The 23,643-nt window shown below is 43.0% G+C and overlaps 1 protein-coding gene across 5 annotated transcripts in view; it reads right to left on the bottom strand.

Annotated features, from left to right (window-relative positions):
• Nucleotides 1-7,548: 7,548 nt before the first annotated feature.
• The window catches only part of GNAS (GNAS complex locus), a 250,708-nt gene continuing 234,613 nt past the window's right edge, over nucleotides 7,549-23,643 (bottom strand). For 2 of the 5 annotated variants that reach the window (XM_048496273.1, XM_048496274.1), the window contains exons 6-13: nucleotides 20,103-20,157; nucleotides 19,401-19,474; nucleotides 18,109-18,167; nucleotides 17,742-17,862; nucleotides 15,283-15,413; nucleotides 14,847-15,032; nucleotides 14,089-14,156; nucleotides 7,549-11,460 (exon numbers count right to left, since the gene is read on the bottom strand). In XM_048496273.1, the coding sequence (XP_048352230.1) occupies nucleotides 11,314-11,460; nucleotides 14,089-14,156; nucleotides 14,847-15,032; nucleotides 15,283-15,413; nucleotides 17,742-17,862; nucleotides 18,109-18,167; nucleotides 19,401-19,474; nucleotides 20,103-20,157 (841 nt within the window). In that variant the 3' untranslated portion in view covers nucleotides 7,549-11,313. Of the gene's footprint in view, nucleotides 11,461-14,088; nucleotides 14,160-14,846; nucleotides 15,033-15,282; nucleotides 15,414-17,741; nucleotides 17,863-18,108; nucleotides 18,168-19,400; nucleotides 19,475-20,102; nucleotides 20,158-23,643 lie in introns of all 5 variants that reach the window. The other 3 variants (XM_048496276.1, XM_048496278.1, XM_048496275.1) reach the window with 2 other exon arrangements.

Here is a 23,643-nt window from a genome sequence, read left to right as displayed (position 1 = left end):
CGACCCCTGTGAAAGGGTCGTTCGACCCCCAAAGGGGTACCGACCCCCAGGTTGAGAACCATTGCCATAGAGTCTACCTTCCATAGCAACCATTTTCTCCAGGGGAACCAATCTCTGTTGTCTGAGGATCAGTTGTCATTATAAGTGATATCCTGGTTGCTCTGCCCCCCAAGTGAATCTATTTGACGTGCCCTGTACTTGGCTAGGAGAGAGCGGCGGAGACACAAGCCAGGTTCAACAGTTCTTACAATAGGTTTATTACTGGAGAGAAACAAAATCCTGACTCCTCCTTGGGCCTATCTAATCAGAGTACTTGCTTGTCTTGAGGAGGTTTGAAGCTGCAGACTGTGTCTTCTCTTGGCTGCTTTCAAGATAGTCCACTGTGTCTTGCTTCCTTTCAGATCTTTTAGTCCTTGTCTGATTCTGATAGCTGTTAACCTTAACTTGTGCTCTATGGACCACCATATAGTGATATGTATGTCACGAATATTCCAGTCTCCAACTACCCTTAGCACCTCACTCAGACTGACTGACTAAACTAAAACAGGAGATTACTGGGTAAGGAAAGGAAACTGCATATTGGGAAATGTCTTAAAGGGGCAGGGACTAACTAAAATACCCTCCCTTGGAAGACTTAACAATGAACTAAAGCCATACTAACTATGGGGAAACTGAATCTTAATAGGAAAATAACACAAGCCTCTGTGGGGGCATGACACTGGTCCTATCCAGATTGGAGGCTGGCAACCCCATAAAGAACAAAGTTATTTAATAGGTGTTTAAAGAGTACCATCTGTTTGTCTATCAATTTCACACAGTGATGCTCATGACAGAGAAACAAAATAGACCAATAATGCTCATGACAGAGCAACAAGATAGACCAAAAATGCAAGAAAGTGGCCTTGAGAACTCTATCCTTCCTGCAACAACATAAACCTAACTCCTTATCATGGCTGCGTCAAGCAGGCCTCTGACGGAGCAGCACACAATCTTCTAAACAAACAAATAAATAGTCGTACCGAACAAGCCAGGCAATCTGAGCCTGCTTGCAGAATGAACAAGGGAGCGGAGGAAGCAAGTGGTGAAATGCCCCCCTCCCCTCCGTGTAGCTTCTAGTATTTGCCTCTGCAATTTGTTTGATCCGTATCTATTTACTGAAGCACTTCTGGCTTCCTTCTGCCAGTGGCACTTGAATATTAAAACATTAAAGACGAAGCACAGCAAAATGTAACCTGCATCAAACTTCTTAGCCAACATGAGAAAGGAAGGACTTTCTTTGATCAGTCTAGAAAGAAGCTATTGCATGTTCCCTCTTCCCAACCACTGACCCACTGAGAGTCAGCAGGGGGTAGCAATTAAGAGCAGTGGGCTCTAATTAAGAGCAGGAGTTCTCCCGGGTCAGCTTAAAGAGGCAGTGGTCCACCCGCTCCTGAAAAGACCGTCGTTAGATCCTAGGGATCCGGTTAATTACCGCCCAGTTTTGAACCTCCCGTTTCTGGGTAAGGTAATTGAGGGAGCAGTGGCGGATCAGCTCCAGCAGTTCCTGGATGATGCAAACGTATTGGATCCCTTCTAGTCCGGCTTCTGCGCTGGCCATGGAACTGAGACGGTGTTGGTCGCCGTTGTGGACGAACTCCAGCTTCACTTGGACAGAGGCGGTTCAGCGTTGTTGGTGTTATTAGACCTCACCGCAGCGTTCGATGTTGTAGATCAGTGGTGGCGAACCTTTGGCACTCCAGATGTTATGGACTACAATTCCCATCAGCCCCTGCCAGCATGGCCAATTGGGCAGGGGCTGATGGGAATTGTAGTCCATAACATCTGGAGTGCCAAAGGTTCGCCACCACGGTTGTAGATCATGACCTTTTGGTCCACCACCTCGTTGGTGTTAGGGTTAGGGGGTCAGCCCTGTGTTGGCTGGCCTCATTTCTCCGAGACCGGGGACTGCAGGTGGTGTGGGGGGAGAGAACTATATTATATTATTGGCCAACTTGTGGGGTTTCAAGGGCTTGGGGAGGCATGGCTCTCCACCTCCAAAACTTTGCCTACCATACAGATGTACTGTGTTGAAATATTAACAACTAGAATGAGTCACAAGAAGGACTAGATATCCAAAGGGCAATAAAACCAAGTGGAAATGTCAATAGGGATTTGAGTCAAGGCTGTCTTGTGCAAAATGCTGGGAAATTAATAGCCATTTTGCCTCTTTAACGTGCAGCCGAGGTGATATTCCATTAGCACAGAGGTTTTTCCGAACACACTTCCTCTGGGGAACTTTTTGTATTGACTTGCCCATCAAGGAACATCTGCGCATTTCAAGCGATTCAAAGGCATGTTTGAGCATGCACTGACCACTATACTCTGTCTCAAAAAAAGATGTTAGTAGGGATGTATATTCCTCTGCCACAGAACTTAACATGCTGGACTTTCTTTGTTGTAGAATTCTCTGCCTGAGTCCTAGTGCCTACCTAGCTCTGTCGTCCCCCCCCCCCCGCATTTGAAAGTAAAAATACATTGAACTATACACACTCTTGTATCAAAGCGCCATGTTCAACAATATGCAAAATAATGGTTTTGACAAAGACTTGGATAGACATCGATGTATATCTTTATTGTAACCCCATATATGCTTATACTAACCAAAAAGAGAGAAAATTCTGTTAATTTAGCTAGAAGAAAATTTTGTAGGAACTTCCTCGTGGTGGTCTCTATGCAGTAAAATGTTTGGTGCCCAAAACTAGGCAGACTTTTTAGGAAACGATACATGTCTTTTAGTCAGGTATTTAACATATAGTTAAAACTAATCCAGTTTGTTCTTTCATGTTATTGGAATATTCATAGTTGTAAATTATATTATTGATTTGATATATTATTCTTATTGATTTTAGCTGCTGGCCACCTTGAAAATGTAGGGAAGGTAGAGTAGAATTTTTTAAATTAAAAATATCTATAACCCAGTTTGTACATTAAGGTATGTACTTAACATCGGGACATGATTAATGTTTTTGTTTTCACGTCCGATACAAAACCTGAGTGACTCTAAGAAGGCAGTGGCCCTTAAATGTCTCCACATGTTCAGACCTACTTGGTTAGGGTGAGAGTTTGAGAATGTGATGCGTGTAAGATGCTTTAAATCACCATTGTTGATATTACTGGGAATGCTTTAATTGCTAATTTATTAGTGCTGTATTATGATGGTTTTGGACATGTGCTTTAGCTGCCCTGAGCCCAGTTTTGGCCAGGGAGGGCAAGAAACAAAATTAAATAAATAATATTTTCATACACATAATTCTTTGTCTGCAGATGGAACAACACAGTCACCTCGGCGAGGAGTTTCACTGCGTGTACATTCTCTGTTTATTAGTTTAAGGCCAAGGTTTGCTACATACACCAACATGGCCCTGAAATGTGGCATTATGCCATTATTATTGGTAGAAATATTTGCACTTAGGAGTCAAAGCAAGACATAATAAGGATACACATGTCTACATCCTTTCTTCTTGGCTTGAAGTTCTATGCTGCAAAGGTCCAGTAGGATATATTTTCTAGCAAGCACACTTACATAGTGCAATACTAAATATACACCTATAATCCTTTTAGGGCTGCAGCCTAGACATCCAGTGGTTAGTTTCTCATTTGCAGCATTACCCTCCAAATGATGTGCCATGAAGTTTTTCTCTTACATCGCCTAACAGTAACGTTATTCCCATCAAGTAGAATGCATGTGTCTTAGCAGATTAGTGACTACAAAATTCCAGCTATATATACCTGATTACGTCGAGTATTCACTCAATAAAGTAAAAGTGCTAAAATACTAATTCCTCAAACCAAGGTGGGTGTAGTCAATTGTGTTGTTGTCGATCCACCTGAAGTTGATTCCTGTCCATGGATGTCTTGTGTGTTTGGTAGATGACAATCACACACTGGAGCCAGTGCAGTGTAGCGGTTAAAAGCAGTGGGCTTTAACCTAGAGAGCCGGGTTCAATTCCCCACTCCTCCACATGAAGACTGCAGAGGGATCTTGAGCCAGTCACAGTTCTCTCAGAACTCCCTCAGCCCACACCGTGGCAAAATATCTCCAAATGTCTTTTGCCTTGAAAACCCTATGGGGTCATCCGTGACTTGAAGGCACTTTCCACCACACCACCTGTTTCCCGTTCTTTCACACGTGAACTGCACAGATGTGTCAGTGCAAGATACGCAAAGGGTGACTTTGCAGAAGAAAGATCGGAGTACGAATGTGCCCAACGTTATAAATAATGTTTTTGTTTCCAGTGTGGGTTACCCTAACCCACATGGTACGTATTGAATTAATGGCTCATTTATGCTTGGAGATCTTGCGTTAAATGGCATAGGGCAAACCTTGAGATCACCATTAGTGTATGTTGAGCACTGAGTTCCAATTGACTGACAAACGACCCTGCGCCTATGTTGGTAACGCCCGGACAAACCATCAAATGAATTAATGCATGCATGGGGGTGACAAAGAAAACACAACAAATTATTGAAGCTTCACTTATCCACGGTACTTTTCAAAGCACCACCGAACCATTTGGGACAGGATGTGGCTGCAGCAGCTTATCCCCAAACTTTGAACACTGGGCATTAGACTACATGAGCCCGGCTAGTCTCTGAAGTCAAAAGGAAAACCTGTCCTGAAGGGTTCCTTCAGTTCAAATGTGATCTTAACAGCCCAATCCACAAGTCTCCGGCGGTTGGGGACGGCACCACTGCCACACTGCCTCCAGAGGACTTCCAGGCAGCGCAGGGAGGCAGTAAAAAGGACAACACCCAGCCACTTGGAAAGCCCTCCATAGAGTGGAATGGTGTTAAGTCTGAAGTCTGTACCGGGGCACTCCTGGCTTGAAAGCCCAGGTGAAAGCTAGCGAAAGTTAGCCTCACCTCTGAGAACACTCTGCGCTACCCCCTTCTGCGCTGCAAAGTTGTGTGGCACCTGAATGCTGGCGTTTCTGCTCTCTCTGCTGGTGTGGGTGGCCCTTTATGCCAGCAGGGGGGGAGGGCGCAAATGCACTGAGGTGACCCTGTGCTGCTCCCAGGCAGTTTTGCCCCCCCCCCCCAATCTTGATTGGGCATTCTCTCTAACGTCTGGAACCATCTCATGGCTTGAGATTCACTTTATTGAAACCTTTGGGGCACACTGCAAGACATTCTTATTTGATCAGTTGTCTGACGGCTGTCTCGACGGTATTATTGCATGCATTTAAGTTATTTGAATGCATTTTTTTGCAAAATAATTTTAAGACAATCATTCAAATAATTTATTAATTGGGTGATAGTTTATTTTAAATGATCTTTATATAAAAAGGATATGCTTTTTTTTAAAAAAAAGGGGGGGATGAACACTGATTTCTCTGATGCCTCAGTCCAAGTTATCTTTATAATGTTTTAAATACATTTTAAAAATAATAATAATTTTGGTGGTCGTCGTCTTTCAACACTTTTGATGCGTGTTTTGCAGAAACGCTCCTATTCGAAGCTCTGTCATGGAAGAAAGGTGGTGACTGAAGATTTTAAATAAATGTTTTTAAACACATTTTATTTAAAATAATAAATATACAGACTATTTCTGCTTCTCACGTGCCTTGAAAGCCCCCTAAGGCCGTGGTGGCGAACCTTTGGCACTCCAGATGTTATGGACTACAATTCCCATCAGCCCCTGCCAGCATGGCCAATTGGCCATACTGGCAGGGGCTGATGGGAATTGTAGTCCATAACATCTGGAGTGCCAAAGGTTCGCCACCACTGCGGGCCTAAGGGGTAAGTGACTGCAATTTGATGGCACATTATACACACACAACCCAAAAGTAGGAGTCGCATAGGATAGTGTGTGTGACTGTGGGGGCAGTCCCCACAACACGTGGCTAGTTTTATACATGATCTTTGGTGCAGGGAAGATGCTTTCTCCTAGCGTATGAAAACAAGTGACTGGCTGCGGCATGCGTGTATCACACAACTGTGATAAAGGATTTCTTGTATGGCATCAGACCATGCAGAAGGGGCTACCATGATGCTGAGGAAATGTATAAATCTGGCCTAATGATTTGCCAGATCTATGAAGCGCCGGACCATGTATTATAGCAGACCAGGTGCTCAGGAGCAGCAGCAGCAGCCCATTGCTTTCACATCCTGCACGTGAACTCCCAAAGGCACCTGGTGGGCCACTGCCAAGTAGCAGAGTGCTGGACTAGATGGACTCTGGTCTGATCCAGCAGGCTCGTTCTTATGTTCTTATAACCAGTGTTAACAGCCCTGAAAATCCTCTGCAGTTACTCCACCCCCCACCCCCCCGGGGCTTAGGTTGGAGTAACTCTATAGAGAATTGCACTCGAAAACAGAAAACCTAAACTACGGTTGTCGTCTCCCACTTGGGATATTCCTGGGTATCTGAGGGGAGAAGTCCAAGAAGTGTGGGGTTTGGGAAATGGATGGACCTCAGCAGGGTTTAATGCCATAGTGTTCACCCTCCAAAGCAGTCATTTTCTCCAGAGGAACTGGCTCCTGCTGTCTGGAGATCTACTGTAATTCTGAGAGAGCTCCAGTCCCCACCCAGAGGTTGGCAACAGTATCCATAAACCGTAAACCAAGCTACACCCTTGAAGTCAATGGACTTAGGATCCAACTCTGCTTAGAAATGCACTGAAATGGAGTCTTACCTGTAGATACTGGTAAAGCTAACATGCACTGGGTTGTATTGTCGAAGGCCTTCATGGCCAGATTCAACTGGTTGTGGTGGGTTTTCCGGGCTGTGTGGCCGTGGTCTGCTGGATCTTGTTCCTGACATTTCACCTGCATCTGTGGCTGGCATCTTCAGAGGTATATCACAAAGAGAAATGTGTAACAGACTTCCCTCTGTGATACTCCTCTGAAGATGCCAGCCACAGATGCAAAACGTCAGGAACAAAATCCACCAGACCACGGCCACACAGCCTGGAAAACCCACCACAACCAGTTGATGGAAAAGTTTGTGCATGGCCTAATTTTAACAATTTCACCAGACCATGGCCACACAGACCAGAAAACCCACCAGAACACATTCACTGGGTTGTTCCTCTTGAACTTTGAATTAATAGTTAGGCCCAAACTTTTTAGTTTGCAAACCATTTCAGTTCAAAGAGTAACAAGGCCTTTTGTGAGACAACCCCATCTATTCCTGGATAACGTTTGGCCCTAAAGCTCATTTAAACAACACCTGGCCTAAAATGTTACTTTTTCTGGTTCTGAAAACCACATCTCTGCAGTTCTTTATTGCGTCCTCAATGTTGTGATCTGTCTATTTCTTGTATGCCAAGACTTATGCTTGAAAAAACATCTTCAATCAGTGACTTAAAAAAACAACACCCCACAGTTGCAAAACTTCTCAAACCCACCTCTCCCCAACCTCTTGGAAACCATTTTAAAGGAAAAAATCAAACAAGATATGTTAACATTTAGCGGGGGGGGGGGGGGGGGGTGTAGACTTTGAAACTGGTGTTAAAAGGGATAATAGTGAAACAGCTTTCGCAATAGTGATGATCCAAATATGCCCCCTAAAGTACTGAATTTGTTTTATTGGTAGTAGTCGTACTGTTTACATTTGTGGGTACAGTACACGTCAGCACTTTCAATACTGAGAAAATGGGGGTGAGGAATCCTTGGCTGTTAATATGAAAAGTTCCTAAAACGGGTGACAGTCGCAAGTTCAGAATCCTCAATCCAGACAATTATTTGAGCAGGAAGTTCAACTAAATAAATAAATAGAAAAATAAAGATCCAAGAAAAGATGAGCATTAGAGTGGAATGGTTTGAACAACTATGAAATTATGGCAAAGAAATTAGCAACAGAAGAAAACACAGAATCAAATAGCAAGCATTGAACTTTTTTAAAGGGGTGGGTAGATTAAAAGTAAAAACAAAAGAAAACGGCAAGAGAAAACTGTTAAGAGCAAGACTTGCATTTACCATGACACCAAATTGCACAGACCAGAGACAGACTGAAAAAGGCAGTACGTACTGAGACAAGATGCGCACGCAAGCACTCCATCCATGCGCACCCAAACTGGTTTCAATGTATGGCCTTCCAAGTGGGGAAAAAAGGCATCTCAAACATTTCCATTCGTATAAAGCTTTATAGGATTTTTTTTTGAAGAAAAAAATTGGGTGCACGTGTGTTGCGTATACACACCCACACTTCAAACATACAACCACACACACTCGCTTTAGTTACATACACTTGCTTATTCTCTTCACCAAAGAAAGGTGTCCTTGTTATAGAAGGTGACTCTTTCTTTCTGAGATCGCACATTACATTCTTTGCAGACAGACTGGATTTATGACTCTTAATTTGGTTATTGCATCATCATCCTCTTCCAGATTTGGCACACACAGTTAATGATTTTGGCTTTTGCAACAACAACAAAAAATAAAGTCTCACATTTTATACCCTCTTCTGAATTCATGTGTGTATATATGTATGCCTGGCCTTTCCCTTCCGAAATTCCAATAACAGGCACTAGCTGAAGTCTTACATTGGCAAAAAAAACCTCTGGGTCAGGGTTCACCACCAATTCCAAACACTGCCCCTTTTAAAAAGTCCTTAAAACTTAGCTTAAACTGGATTAATTTTAGCAATCTGAATTAGTTTAGCTGCAGGAACAGGATGCAACCTAAGGCAGAGCAGCAGGGACCTATGCACCCAGTCGGGGCTTACAACAGACCCGCCATGGGAGACAGCGAGCTGGTCTTTAAAATTTCAAATGCCTCGACTTTCGTTTACCTTGGACGCTACATGAACAGAAACCAGGCCTCGACTGTATGTGATGACCCCCTGCTATCAAACATAGGACACTGCTGAGATTTTTGTGTTTCCAAAAGGCTACGCAATTGCTCCTGTTCAGGCAGGGAGAGAGAAAGATAGAGACAGAGAGATATCTGCGCCACCACCCAGTTCTGTTTTTTGGCACATGTTTGAAAGCAGAAGGGAAAATTAATTTTCTGACTAGAGGCTTAACTGCAAAATTATCAGCCCCTTCTTCCCCTTTTTAATGGCTAATGAGTGGCCCCATTTGGGGTGATAGCATTATTGATGGCATAAGCGGTTTGGCCTAAAAAAGGCCTCAGTCACTAGCAACAGTTCTTGGCCGCAACACAGTCTTGAAAACAGGACTTCTTCCTAAGAGAAGCTGATTTGAATTCCTGTAAAACTTAAAAACAAAACAAAAACAGCACAACCTTGTGTGTGTAAAAGGCATAAAGGCAAGTAAAAAGTGTTGCTGTATTAAGAACCAGATTTTTGTTTTCTGTTTTGTTTTTCAGGGTTGGAGCAAAGAGGTGGCCAGAGTAATATAGGCTAACACTGTTCTAAATGTGTTATTACAGCGGTAATTTTAGGACTGTACAAATTTGTACATGTAGGTTTTTAACACATGAAAAAGTAACACGCTCACAGAGACACAACACCTAAGTATAAAATATAAAGCAGTGTAGTAGTTAGTAAATTACATGCTTTCTTATTGCTACAGTGATTTTTGCTGTTTTTTCTCTTTTTTTACTGTACCACATGTTGTTCTAAGCATATAATTTGCATAAATTATTCAAGTTTAAGAAAAAAAAATCCACACGTCTTCACTTTTAAGCTACTTATATAGTTAATATAAAACAAAAGGAAAAAAAGGTCTAACGTATCTCTTTATTAAAAGAGAAATAAAATGTCACTTGAAACTGAAATTCAGTGGCCAAATCCAGGGACAATGCACATTTTGTCATTATGGGGGTGGATGTCTTACGCCCCTGTGGAAATAGCAGAGGGTGGGGTGGGGAAGGTATCTGACCCAAAACAGATCCGGCTAGCAGGCCTGCGCCAACAACGCCTGTGTGTTTGTTTGCTTTTTTTTTGTTCTGTATCTTTTTCTCTTTTTTTTGCAAAAAAACAAAACAAAACTATGAATGACAAAGACTAACATTTATAATTTGTAGCAAAATTTGGTTTATGTAGAAACAAGCCATGTTTTGCATTTGGATAGAGATTTAAATGAGTTAAAGCTAAAAATTAAAAAGCATGATGCTGCAACATCTGGTCACTTTGTTGTAGACCTCACTTTTTAAAGTGGTTTAAGTTTTGCACAATTTGTACTTTTTTTTAACTAAACAGTATTTTTTTCCTCCTCCTTTTATAAATCAGAAATGAAACAAACAAAAAAAAAACAAAAAAAATTTCCCCCTAAACTACAGATAAATTTTCCCTACCTTGAGCGAATGCTGCTGATAGGGATTGACAAAGCTGTACAGCGCAATCAAACATACTTACATCTTAGCTCATTGCACAGGTACAGCCATAATCAAGGCACAAAGATCTTCTACAAGTTATTTTTTTTTCTCAATAAAGTTGTACAAAATAATACATTTTACAGTCTGTACAAGAATAATAATCCAGCAGTAAAATAAAAATCGGGAAAGGAAGAGGTGGGTTGGTTGGGAGGAGGGGAATGAAGAGAAGGAGGGGGGGCGCGGGGGGTGACCGTGAGGACGACCGAGTCCCGATAATGACTTCTTTTGTTATTTGTAGGTTGGTTTGCTTTCTGTACCAGACAGCATCATCAGTGGACAAACTGAAAACAGTGTGTGTGGTTGAGCTCTTCCTGCGATCACAGGCCATTAACGCAGATCATTTCGCAACGTCCCATCTGAGGACCTTCCACGCGCCACGCCTTTCGGCAGCTCACAGTGGCTTCTTCACTGTCAAGGTTCTGCTGTAGAATAGTCAGTATTTTCTGCTCACAAGTCACATTCAGAGGCAGAAAACCAGAGCATGAGCGACTTGTCCTTTGTCTGACACTTGGCACCTTCTTTTTTTTTCTGATGCAGTGAATGGAAAAAGTTGAAAATCATGGGATAATATGATTATGCCCACAACAGTGCTAATTACCCAGAGTTCCTCCTCCTGCAGTATTCTTTTTTTTTGTTTCGCTTTTTAATATTTACTCTTAAGTCCCCAAATCCTTTCAAGATGCTCCTCCATCCAGGGCGTTATTTATTTGTTTAATTTATTTGTTAATGATAGTGTTAGAGGAACCCTCCCCGTGTGGCCCGGGGCCACTGGGAGGGTCGTCTCGAACTGTTCCGAAGGGGCATAAACAAGCAAGCTTAGAAGGGCTGCTATTTTGTCCAGTAAGGAGAAAAGGTTTCAGGGATGCAATTCAGAGGGAGATTGCAACAGTTCTCTTCCACCCTACGTGGGCAAGGGTATTCTTTTTTCTTTTAATTAGGAGTAGAGTCCAAAAAAAAAAAAAAAAAACCCAAGAGAAAAAGTGCTCTCCATCACAATAGCTCATACTGGCGAAGGTGCATCCGTTGAATAATGTCCCGACAGTCATTGAAAACCCTTCGGATGTTTTCTGTATCCACTGCACACGTGAAGTGAGGATAGCAGTAGTGCCTTCCGTCTCCACTCGCTGTGCTGATTCTCTGCAGGAACATCAAGGACACAACAGTTAGCAGCAGGGCACAGAAGAGAATCTATAGGGCAGTGATGGCGAAACTTTTTGAGACCGAGTGCCCAAATTGCAACCCGAAACCCATTTATTTATCGCAAAGTGCCAACACAGCAATTTAACCTGAATATTGAGGTTTTAGTTTAGAAAAAAAAGTTGGCTCCAAGGTGTGCGTTACTCGGGAGTAAGCTTGGTGGTAGTTGGTGGCTTTGCTTTGAAGCAACTGTGCAACTCTTCCAACGGGTGAATCACGACCCTAGGAGGGTTTACTCAGAAGCAGGCCCCATTGCCAGCAACCAAGCTTACTCTCAGGTAAAGGATCGCACTTTAGTTCTTCACATGAAAATCAGTGGGGTTTAACAGCACTTAACAGGGTTATCTACACTGCTTCCCCAAAATTAGGTTTAATGCTTCAATAATGTCAAGACAGCGGCCTTGTATTTGGAGCCAGCATAGATGTGTGTGGGGGGGGGGGGGCAACTCTGTTTGTGCATGCCCACAGAGAGGGCTCTGAGTGCCACCTCTGGCACCCGTGCCATAGGTTCGCCACCACTGCTATAGGGTGACTGGGGCTGAAGCAAGGTATCTCCCCCTTTCTCTTTGTCCCGGTTCCTGTCGACCCTCCAAACACCAAGAATTTGATTTTCAAGGCCAAATGCAAACTACCGTGTTTCCCCGAAAATAAGACTTACCCTGAAAATAAGCCCTATCATGACTTTTCATGATTTCTGGAGGAGGCTTAAAATATAGGCCCTACTCCAAAAATAAGCCCTACCGGTAGTTACAGGTCAGGATGGTGTGATCCAGCAGGGTACTCCCTGCCAATGAGGAGGTAGCTTGCATCACGCATGACAGGGAAGCAAAGGGGCTGCCAGCCTTAATGAATTGTGACAGTACCGTATTCCCCCTAAAATAAGCCCTAACCCCCCCCCCCCCCAAAGCCCTAATGCATCTTTTGGTGCAAAAATTAATATAAGACCCTGTCTTATTTTCGGGGAAACACGGTATAAAATGAAATTGGTTTGAAACATGCTGGCAGGGAACATTATGATAAAACTCACTGTCTATAATTAACAAAAGTCAAATAGTTGAAGTATGAATTATAGCACACGTAATGACTACTATCAAACCAAGTTAGCAGAATACAACAATCCAAGTAGATAATATATGCCTTTTCCACATATGCTTCTGTATAAGTACTGGTTAGGTCTACAAGTGTCAAGTAAGATCTGATACACTTACAGCACAATCCCGAAGCAGTGATATTCCAAGACCAGATTCATAGGTTTAGACTGGAGGAACTTTGCCTACAATTGCATGCAGGCTTGGTACCCATTAAAAATGCTGTCGCCCCACTAAATCGGAATGGGATTATGCCAATGGAACACGGCAGCCCAAGATGTTTTACAATATTACATGCTTAATCCAAAAGGCATGGACCACTACATGTTGCAATGTGACAAAGCGTGTTGGAAGCACAGTTCTTATGTTGCGCTTTTGCTGATTGTTTCCAAGAGAACTGAAATGGGAATGGTATAACTCCTTCTGTGGACCATGCATGATCTGAACCCATGGTCCACGTGCTTATATTTTACAAGAAGAAGAGTAGGAGGAGGAGTTTGGATTTATACCCCACCTTTCCCTCCTTTAAGGTGGCTTACAAACTCCTTTCCCTTCCTCTCCCCACAACAGACACCCTCTGAGGTAGGTGGGACTGAGAGAGTTCTGAAGAACTGTGACTAGCCCAAGGTCACCCAGCAGAAATGCAGGAGTGTGGAAACACATCTGGTTCACCAGATAAGCTTCTGCCATTCAGGTGGAGGAGTGGGGAATCAAACCCGGTTCTCCAAATCCACCTGCTCTTAACCGCTACACCACGCTGGCAAGAAGTTTTGTAAGAAGATGCAAGAAACTGTAAGAAGTTTTAAAACTGAGGCCCCTTCCACACACGCAAAATAATGCATTTTCAAACCACTTTCACAACTGTTTGCAAGTGGATTTTGCTGTTCCGCACAGCTTCAAAGAGCACAGAAAGCAGTTTGAAAGTGCATTATTCTGCATGTGCGGAATGAGCCTGAGTTCTGTGCAGGTCCTAAGGCCATCAGTGTGACACTCAGAAACCATGAAGAAGTAAAAACCCTGTCGGCCCAAACCATGTCAGCTTCCTTGTTCTGTCAGGCTGTCCCCGGAAGCTACAGCATCGCATTTCAATTAAACAGGTACAACTCTAAATGGCAGAATAAGGCACAAACTAGATCTGATTTGGCAGAGTCATGATTTAGAGATTCAGTCTAGGCTGTAACACTATGTATTTTTACCTCAACCATATCTTAAGTTCACTAAAATGCAGATCATTTACACAAAGCAGCAAATGGGGCAAACAGCAGAAGAGAGTGGGCGGGGGGTGGGGGGACTTACATCCAAAAGTTGCCCCCATGATTACTTTTCATCCTTAAAAGTAAAAAAAGAAGAGGGACCCCTTATGTATGGGAGGTTCAGAACACATCTAGATTGGCCCTGAGTAGATTACAAACCAGAGAAACAGCCTATGTCAAGGGGGAAATAAATGTAATGATAACAATAGTGAACGTAACATACTTACAAGAAATTCATCTCTAATAAAATACTTGGCCCTTGTAACTCTAGGATCCTCACCAGGTTCTGGTGTTGCTACTCAATTTAAAAACAAAAACAAAATCATGTTAAAATGAAACTTCAGGTCAAAATCTCAGAGCTATTAAATTTTATGCACAGCCCTTAACTGTGGTAACCATTTTTTTTAATCACGTGACAGAATCATCTAAAATATAAGATCTCAAGAACTGATACAAAGCATCAGTTTTAACTTGACAAATCTTTCACCTCATTCAAATTCCAACCTTGCCCAACTGAAGGCAAAAGGGATCTGTATCAAGGAAAAACAATTTATGAATTCTGTATATTTTCACATTGAAAGGAGGAGAGAGATTCTGCAGACTGTTAACATCCTCCTCCATATAATAAGATAACAAACTGAACATATTTAGTCACCTGAAATGAATGCTATCTACCTGATCAGCATTATTTATGGCGAACCTATGGGACTCCAGATGTCCATGGACTACAATTCCCATCAGCCCCTGCCAGGCAGTCCATGAACATCTGGAGTCCCATAGGTTCGCCACCACTGATTTATGGAATACAATGCAACCCCCACAACCTCTCCATACCCCTATAGACTCCTGGATTACTGAATAACCAGCAGTAAAGCCTGTTGTATGAACAAATACAACAGGCTCTAGAAAACTGTAGGTGGATTAATGGCACCCATCAAGAGGGCCAATCCCTCCTGCCTTTCCTCCCCCTTTGATCTTGTGTCACCTTCTTGTTGTTCTCCTCTTCCCAGACACCTGCATCGCCACGCAAAGGTTAATGGCGCCCACTGAGGAGGGTGACCCCTCCTGCCTTTCCCTCCCCCTCGGCCCTCCTGCTCCTCCTTCTGTTCCTGGACGCCTGTATCACCCTGGGGAGCGACCCATGGGGAGCGATCGATGCCTGTGCCTCTTCCTGCGGATGATACAGTGATTGCAATTATTCAGCAGTGAGGGAGAAGCGTGAGTGCATGAGAGAGTGAGTAACTGCCACATAGTGTTTTGTCTGTGTTGGTTTTCACCTGTTCTGCGTAGTAAGCTCTGCCCCTAAGCCGTGAGTTCGTGGCAATTGGCTGGAAGTGAGTTGTCACCACGTTGGCTAGCCTTTTATATTATAGGATACAGTTTTGTAAAATGCGTATGTATAAAAATGTCAAACTTCTTACCATCATCTGGTGTGGTGTAACGAGCAAATTCTGGAAAGTAGTCTTCAATTTTAGATTTCCCTGCCAAAACTTTCTCTGCTAGCAAATCCTGTTTGTTCAGGAAAAGAATTACTGAAATGGTCCGTAGCCACCTATAGAAAATAAAAGCCAAAATACTATTAGACATCTGGCAAAGTAAACAAAGGGACACTCAACCACATAGTCTGGAGACAACATTCATGCTCTGAATGCCAGGTATCCCCAATGGAACACTTTGCATGTTTCAAGTACTTCACATTAGTCTCATCTATATATCTAACAGCCAAGTGTGGGTTAATCTGCAGATGTCTAAATTTGCAATGTGGGGCCACAGTAACTAAACATATTCTTCTGCAAAGTTCGGGGGGGGGGCTCCCCATGTTTACAAAAAAATCCTGAAAACTTAAAAAATACATTGGGGCACGAAAAATCTTTCTACAAACCTGAAACATGTGAACCTTTTAAAAAAACGGGGAAGGTTTAAAAACACTTAGTGTCCATTGTTAGGTAACCAAAGCACTCCAGGCTTGGTTTGATAGAAAAAGTGCAGAGAAGGGCAACGAGGATGATTGAGGGACCAGAGCACCTTTCTTATGAGGAGAGGCTGCAGCATTTGGGACTCTTTAGTTTGGAGAGGAGATGGCTGAGGGGGGATATGATTGAAGTCTATAAAATTATGCATGAGGTAGAAAATGTTGACAGAGAGAAATTTTTCTCTCTTTCTCACAATACTAGAACCAGGGGGCATCCATTGAAAATGCTGGGGGGGAAGAATTAGGACTAATAAAGGGAAACACTTCTTCACGCCACGTGTGATTGGTGTTTGGAATATGCTGCCACAGGAGGTGGTGATGGCCACTCACCTGGATAGCTTTAAAAAGGGCTTGGACAGATTTAGGGAGGAGAAGTCGATCTATGGCTACCAATCTGGATCCTCCTTGATCTGAGATTGCAAATGCCTTAGCAGACCAGGTGCTCGGGAGCAGCAGCAGCAGCAGCAGAAGGCCATTGCTTTCACATCCTGCATGTGAGCTCCCAAAGGCACCTGGTGGGCCACTGCGAGTAGCAGAGTGCTGGACTAGATGGACTCTGGTCTGATCCAGCAGGCTTGTCCTTATGTTCTTATGTTTCCATGAGTAAAAGGGAGGGGGAGGGAGCAGAATCCTATCAAAGGTTGTTTTGGCCTTTGAGGGAAGGCTGATTGGGCCCAGGCCTGCTTCAGCTTGCCAACTCCAGACTGAGAAATTCCTGGAATTTTTGGGGCCCAGTCTGGGGAAGGCAGGGCTAGTGGAGTTGCCTCAATCAGATGTAAGTCCACCCTCCACAGCGGTCATCTTCTTTAGGGTGACAGGTCTCTGGAGACCAGTTTTAATTATGAGAGATCTCCAAGTCCCACCCAGAGGTTAGCAACCCTAGGCTGGGTAGCAACCTCTGGGTGACGTGGAACCACCTAATTTGCATGACTCAACTAGGTCTAGCTGCTTCCTACTGTTCCACAGCAGCTAGCCTATGAAAGCCAAGGTGGGATGGTGGTTACAGCTTCAGAGTAAAGTCTAGGAGAGTCAGGTTCAAATCACCAACTTGGACCAGATACTTGGACCCTTCTCTGCACTTTTCAGCCTAACCTCTCTCTCAAGGCTGTTGTGTGCATAAGAATGATGAGAGGACAATAACATGCTTTGTTCTCCGCCTTGGAGAAAGATGAACTATAAATGAAGTGAATAAATAAAGCTGAAGATGGGAGGGAGAGAAGGACAGAATGAAGCAGGGAAAGGGGAGAAGGTATGAAGGTAGCTAGGAGGAGGAAAACGGACTAGTGTGGAGGGGATACAGGGGAAAATGTTGGGTACAGGGAGAAAAGGAAACAAGAATAGGGGAGAGATTATGGGGAATTTCAGAAGAGGGAAAGAAGAAATTGGGAAGGGGAAATGAAATGCTTCCCACAAGTCCTAGCTGGTTCTTTTTTTTTTTTTAAGAAAGAACAAGCCTGCTGGATCAGACCAAGTCCATCTAGTCCAGCACTCTGCTACTCGCAGTGGCCCACCAGGTGCCTTTGGGAGCTCACGTGCAGGAGGTGAAAGCAATGGCCTCCTGCTGCTGCTGCTGCTCCCAAGCACCTGGTCTGCTAAGGCATCTGCAATCTGAGATCAAGGAGGATCAAGATTGGTAGCCATAGATTGACTTCTCCTCCCTAAATCTGTCCAAGCCCTTTTTAAAGCTATCCAGGTTAGTGGCCATCACCACCTCCTGTGGCAGCATATTCCAAACACCAATCACACGTTGTGTGAAGAAGTGTTTCCTTTTATTAGTACTTGCTTGCAAATCTCTATTTTCCAAATATTTAGGTTCCTTTACTTTACATTAGCATAGGTTTTTTTAGCAAGTCAACATTACACAGCATTATTATTGACGCGACTCATCAACTTTTAAAAGAGGTGGACCTGTTGTTCCAGATACTCTTGAAAAGGTTTAATGCTTCTTGAAGCCGGTTGGTCTGATTGTCTTCTCGTATAACCATGTTGTAGCTACTGCTGGCCACCACAAATATGATAGCAGTCACATCTGGAAGAAGAAAACAACACACCAGTGACGGTGGACCTTGTCAGGACAGAAAGGTGGGATACAAATGTTTGTAAATAAAATAACTGTGCCAAAATCTAGTGCACAGATATGATTACGAAGACAAACCTCAGACAACAAGCTGCGAACCACAAAAGCAATTTTATGCCATGCATTGTCAGTGTGTACAAATAACATGAGGAAACAAATATATTTCATGTGGCAAGTTTTAATATACTTAGAGCTTACCATTAAAACACTGGATCCATTTTCGGCGTTCATCTCGCTGACCACCAACATCAAACATACTAGAAAAGAAAATCCAGTCAGAATTAGGAAAAGCTCTGCAAGGCTCAGTTATGAAGGCTTTGACAAAGCATTTATTTAATTTATACTCGCCTTTCTCACTGAGATGGAAGGTGGACCACACAGTATTAAAAAGTGTATTCAAATAGCATGAGACTTCTAATAAGCAATATAATAAGTCTAGGAATACCAAATTTAGAAAAAGCAAAAAACTTAAAAGTTGTGAAAAAATTGGACTGTATGAAAGTTAAGCATTTTTCTGGTAATCTGAAAAGGGTGGAGTCTGATGAGAAACTTAATACAAACCTAACCCAATCAAAATAATAAAAACCATCAGTTATTGATAATTATTTGTGTGTGTGCATGTTTTCAAGTCACAGTGGAATGGGTCCGGAGGAGAGTAACCAAAATGGTCAAAGGTCTGAAATCCATGCCCTACGAGGAGAGACTTAGGGAGTTGGGTTTATTCAGTCTGGAGAAGATTAAGGGGCGACATGATAGCCATGTTTAAATATTTGAAGGGATGACATGTTGAAAAGGGAGCAAGCTTGTTTTCTGCTGCTCTAGAGACTAGGACATGGAGTAATGGGTTCAAGGTACAGGAATGGAGACTCCACCTAAACATTGGGAAGAACTTCCTGACAGTGGAATTCACAGAGTGGGGTGGAGTCTCCTTCTTTGGATGTTTTTAAACAGAGGTAGGAGGGCTATCTGTCAAGGGTGCTTTGATTGAATATTCCTGCATAATGGGGTTGGACTTGATGGCCCCTGTGGTCTCTTTTAACTCTGTGATTCTACGAGTCTATCAATGTCCTCAAAATCTGCAGGGAGGTCAGCCCCTGCGGATGAAGTGAAGGCTGCACAATAATCTTTCTTGGCAGCTTTCAGCCCCACCTCATAGGATCCCATAATCACACTATAAGGTGCTCTTTTAGCGTTCATGCAAGTCCCTGCCACGCTCACACTAGTTGTTTAAGCTCCTGTTTCTTCTCCTTCAGAATTCATTCTCAAAATTAACAATGAGCCAATTCAAAGGAACAACTGAAATAATAAAAAGCTCCCCACATATCAACCTTTCTCTTCTGTTTCTGTCCAAAACAGCTGATGAATAGCAGCCCTATTTTTATTTCCACGTGGTTAAGTGCAAAACATCACATGATCATTATGCTTCCACATGCTAGCCCTCCTTTTTAGTTTAACCTCAACATTAAGCACCGCTTTTTGGAGATACTCACTGAAAGTTTACTTTGTCCACCTGAAACTTGGTTTCAAAGATTCCTGACGTCAGAACTCTGCATCTAAGAAGATCCTAAAAAAAACAAAAAACACCAAAGCAAGATCTGTTTATAGGAGGTCTTTATTTTAAAACAGTGCATGGCCGGAAGACGACAGAAGAAGGGGAGATGAAGATGCTTGCTTTCAGGTTTCAGTAGTGAGAAGGGGAAGCAGCACTTCTGAAATGTCAACCACTTTCAAAAGACAAGCGGGCTGTGGGTATGAAACATGTATTTTATGTGCATGAAAGAATGAAGGAGGAGGGGGACATATGAAACATGCTGCACTTCAAATGCACACAGGTACCCCAATAGCTAGTGATTTATACACGCTTCCACCTGGTAGGTTTGCATTTTCCAGTGAGTCAACGATTAGTTAAAAACGCGCACAAACGAATGCAAAAAAAAAAAAAAGTCCTAAACTGTGACTATAAAATTTTAATAGATTTTATGTATTTTATTTTATGCATTTTTTCTATATTGGAAGCTGCCTTAAGCTTCCTTTGGAAGCAAGCAACTAATAAATGAGTTAAATTTAAAATGTTTTGAACTAATACATAAAATAGAAACAAACAATAGTACAAAGAAGCCTTCTACAGGACAGTGAAACCTATGAGGAGGAGTTAACGCCCTGCTCATTTTCTTAAAAGACATTACACTCACCTGGTCAGATGGTGTGTATTCATTTTGCTTGACTATGTCAATTTTGTCTAGAAAACTGAAAGAAAAAGAGGTGTTCATTGGTAAATGTGCACAATAGTAATTGCTGAAAAAAAATGCATAATCTCAACATTACATTTTGGTAGCATTTCATTCCAAGATTTATCAAGTGCTTGTTTGTATTGCTTTAATATTTCATGTTTGGTTTTTCAGTATACTATGGAAAGTTACATAGTTTAACAAGTGTGTTGTGAAAGTTAGAATCACATGTCTTTATTGTTATCATCCAGCAGAAGGCTAAAACATGGCTTCATCACAGAACTTTACTGAAATAACCACAAAGACTGGCTTTATTCACTGTCAATCAATAAATAAACATCCAACAATGATACCATTTCTTCATAAAGTTACTTACATGTCACTCAAAATTATTAGGGCACTTCCAAATGAAACCACAGGACGAAATGAACACAGATACAACTGCCTTACACCTTTGGTCGAGCTTTTCTGGTCTGTTTGGGGCCACTCCCTATGTGGAGGATCTCCCTATGTCAGGGGTCTGCAACCTGCAGCTCTCCAGATGTTCATGGACTACAATTCCCATCAGCCCCTGCCAGCATGGCCAATTACGAGACTGAAGGACTTTAACCCCCCCCCCAAAGTCTGAAACCATGGCCTTAATACACTTTGTTTTTCACATCAGGAACTTAAATCAGGACCACGAAGTAGCTAAGGTGCCCCCACACTAGCTGAATGTAGTTTGTCGGGTTGATCATTAAGGAAACTTGGAAAATGGGGCATCCTTACAAATTAACAGTCAAAACCTAGGACCTGAATTTACATAAGAACAGAGAGCAACACTCCTAGCACACAGATAGCAAACAAAACCATAAATGGAACAGAATGCTGGACTTTGAGAGTTCTGTTGCTCTTTTACATGCTTAACAGAGGGGGGTGAATCCACTGGAGGACACGGTGTGGAGCTACACTGATGTATTTGCTTCCTGGCCGCCTCGCAGCTCTGAGGTAGTGAAAGCCAGTAGTCTGGGCTGCTATGGAACTGGGCTGGCGCCCCAATCAGACACTAGAATGGGGACAGTGGAGCTGATGTTATTCAGCTTCTACCCTGAGTTTGTGGCTAGTTGACATTAAGTCCTACAGAGGGCTTTCTGGAGGCAGGGTGACGGTTTGGCATTCTCCCCTGAGCAGGAGGAAATCTCTTCAAAGTGTCCAATGGTCGTTTTCTTCCTCCCTGCACCACCAGAAACCCCCCTGGAAGTGACAGGATAGCACCACAGTAGTGAAATCCATGGCCACCAGGGGCTCTTAGGAAGGATTTCCAGTGGCTGCCATACATGGACACTCGCAGAATTTGCTCTTCATCTACTAATACAGATCTAAAGGGAGTTGGTCTCAGTGACTCATTCACTAAGGTGCCATAATTGGCTGGGACACAAACAGACAGTCAGAAAATGGAGTATATTTATGACTTTCAGGCAAAACATGAAACCCACTTCATGAAGACAAATTTTACCACAGAATTGGAGGGTGGTGAGACTTCCCTGTTCATGCACGCCAACAACTTGCAATTTACAGATTGCTCCTATTTTTAACTGCATTATTTGTACTGTAATAAAAATAATATAACCTCCCGTCTGTTGGTGGATAGAGACCGAAGGATTACGTTGGCACTGATCAAGTATCTCTCCATTATATTTTCCTTCAAGAAATAAAGGCTCCCTATTTGCTACTCAATATCATTACATCAAAGGAGCTGAAAGAAAGGCAAGGCACGTCAACAATTCCGACTTTTGAGGAAGGGGAATTTCCAGTGACGGTCAGGAAACGACAATAGGTAAAATCGAACCGAATGCTGCATGCGGTTTGTACTTTATACACATTACCAAATCCGACTATTTGGATTTCCAGTGTCAACCAGGAACTGACTTTACTATTGAGTGGTGTATTTATAATAATAACATGTGATTATCTAATGCCAATATTTGTCTGCAATACATTCACATTTACAACTTCCTGCCTATGTGTTGATATCCCATCTATAAAAGCTGGGCAAAGCAAAAAATAAATGAATAAAAATTTAAAAAGAACACTTAAAATGATGGGGCAGATTATTTTGAGGTAAAGGCTTAAACTGTTAGGGATGTATAGCTTAAGAAAATTAATGCCGGCGGGTATTTATTTATTTCAGACTCATGGTGGCGAAATGCAACACAAGGCTACAAGGACACAAAACGTCATATTCCAGCTAACGAGATTAAAAATTGCACATTAAAAATGCACAGAGTTTTAAAGAAAACACAATTCTAAATCTAAAGCGGACAGAATTTTTTAAAAGTCAATCAAAACAGCCACGTCAGTTTACTCTCCACCAAACACTCGCTAGGATAAAACTGTTTCATGTGCCTTTCTAAATGTAGGAAATGAAAGAACCAAAGGACTGCCCCCCGCCCCAATGGAAAAAGCCCGTGACCTACTATAACCATATGGACTGTCTGAACAGCGGGCAACGTAAAGAGTAGGCTGAGTGAAGAATGTAGCTGCAGAGGCATAGCTGGGCCAAACTGCGCCCGGTGCGCATTCTATATTTTCCACCCCCCCCCCATGGCCCCCTGGCAGTGCCCCCCCTTCCCCCACTTACCTTAGTTTGTTTCCTTTTTCTTGAACATTTTCAGGCTGCAAAAGGCCTGTTCACAATAAAAATGGCCTGACGGGAACTCTACTTCCCAGGAGACTTTGTGAGCCCCAAGGTCTCCTGGGAACTGTAGTTCCTCAGGCCGTTTTTACTGCGAATAGGCCTTTTGCAGCCTGAAAAAGTTCAAGAAAAAGGAAAGGAACTAAGGTAAGTGTGGGAAGGGGGGTGGGGGGGCGCCACACGGGGGCGGGGAATGGGGTAGGGGCCTGGGGCGATTTTGTGCACCCCCCGAGGCGTGCGCCTGGTTCACAGTGCACCCCCCACCCACTTGTAGCTTCGCCACTGAAGCATGCAAGTATACTGGGAAATGCACTTCAGTACGTATGATAGTCCTGACCTAGGCCATGAAAGACTTTAAAAGCACAGTTGATGCAGCAACTAGAATTTTGTGTTCCCGACAGGCTGACCCCAGACAAGCATCTGTTTCCACATTTTGGACCAAATGAATCTTCTGAGATGTTTTCAAGGGCTGCTTCATATACAGTGCATTACAGAGTCCCTTCTGGAGGTGACAGTAGCACACATCAGCCTGAGTCTAAACAAGGGGCCAACCTACAAGCTAGAAGTGCTCCTAGCATTGGCCTGTGTTTCCATCAGCGTTGGCTCCTAGTGTTGGCCTGTGTTTCCATCAGAAAGGCCAGATCCATCCCCAAGCTCTTAACTTGGTTTACTAAAGAGAGCATAACCAGCCTAAATCTAGTAGATCAACACCAGCCAACCATCCTGCTTCTCAAACCACCATTACTCCCATCTTGGACTGGATCAAACCAGTTTATTTACCCTCTGCCCCTGTCACCACTGCCTCAAAACCTTCACAGCGGCATCTGGAGT

Source organism: Sphaerodactylus townsendi, linkage group LG05, assembly GCF_021028975.2.
Source record: "Sphaerodactylus townsendi isolate TG3544 linkage group LG05, MPM_Stown_v2.3, whole genome shotgun sequence".
NCBI lineage: Eukaryota > Metazoa > Chordata > Lepidosauria > Squamata > Sphaerodactylidae > Sphaerodactylus > Sphaerodactylus townsendi.
Note: the sequence above shows the minus strand (reverse complement) of the source record. Positions and strands in the feature narration are given on the sequence as shown.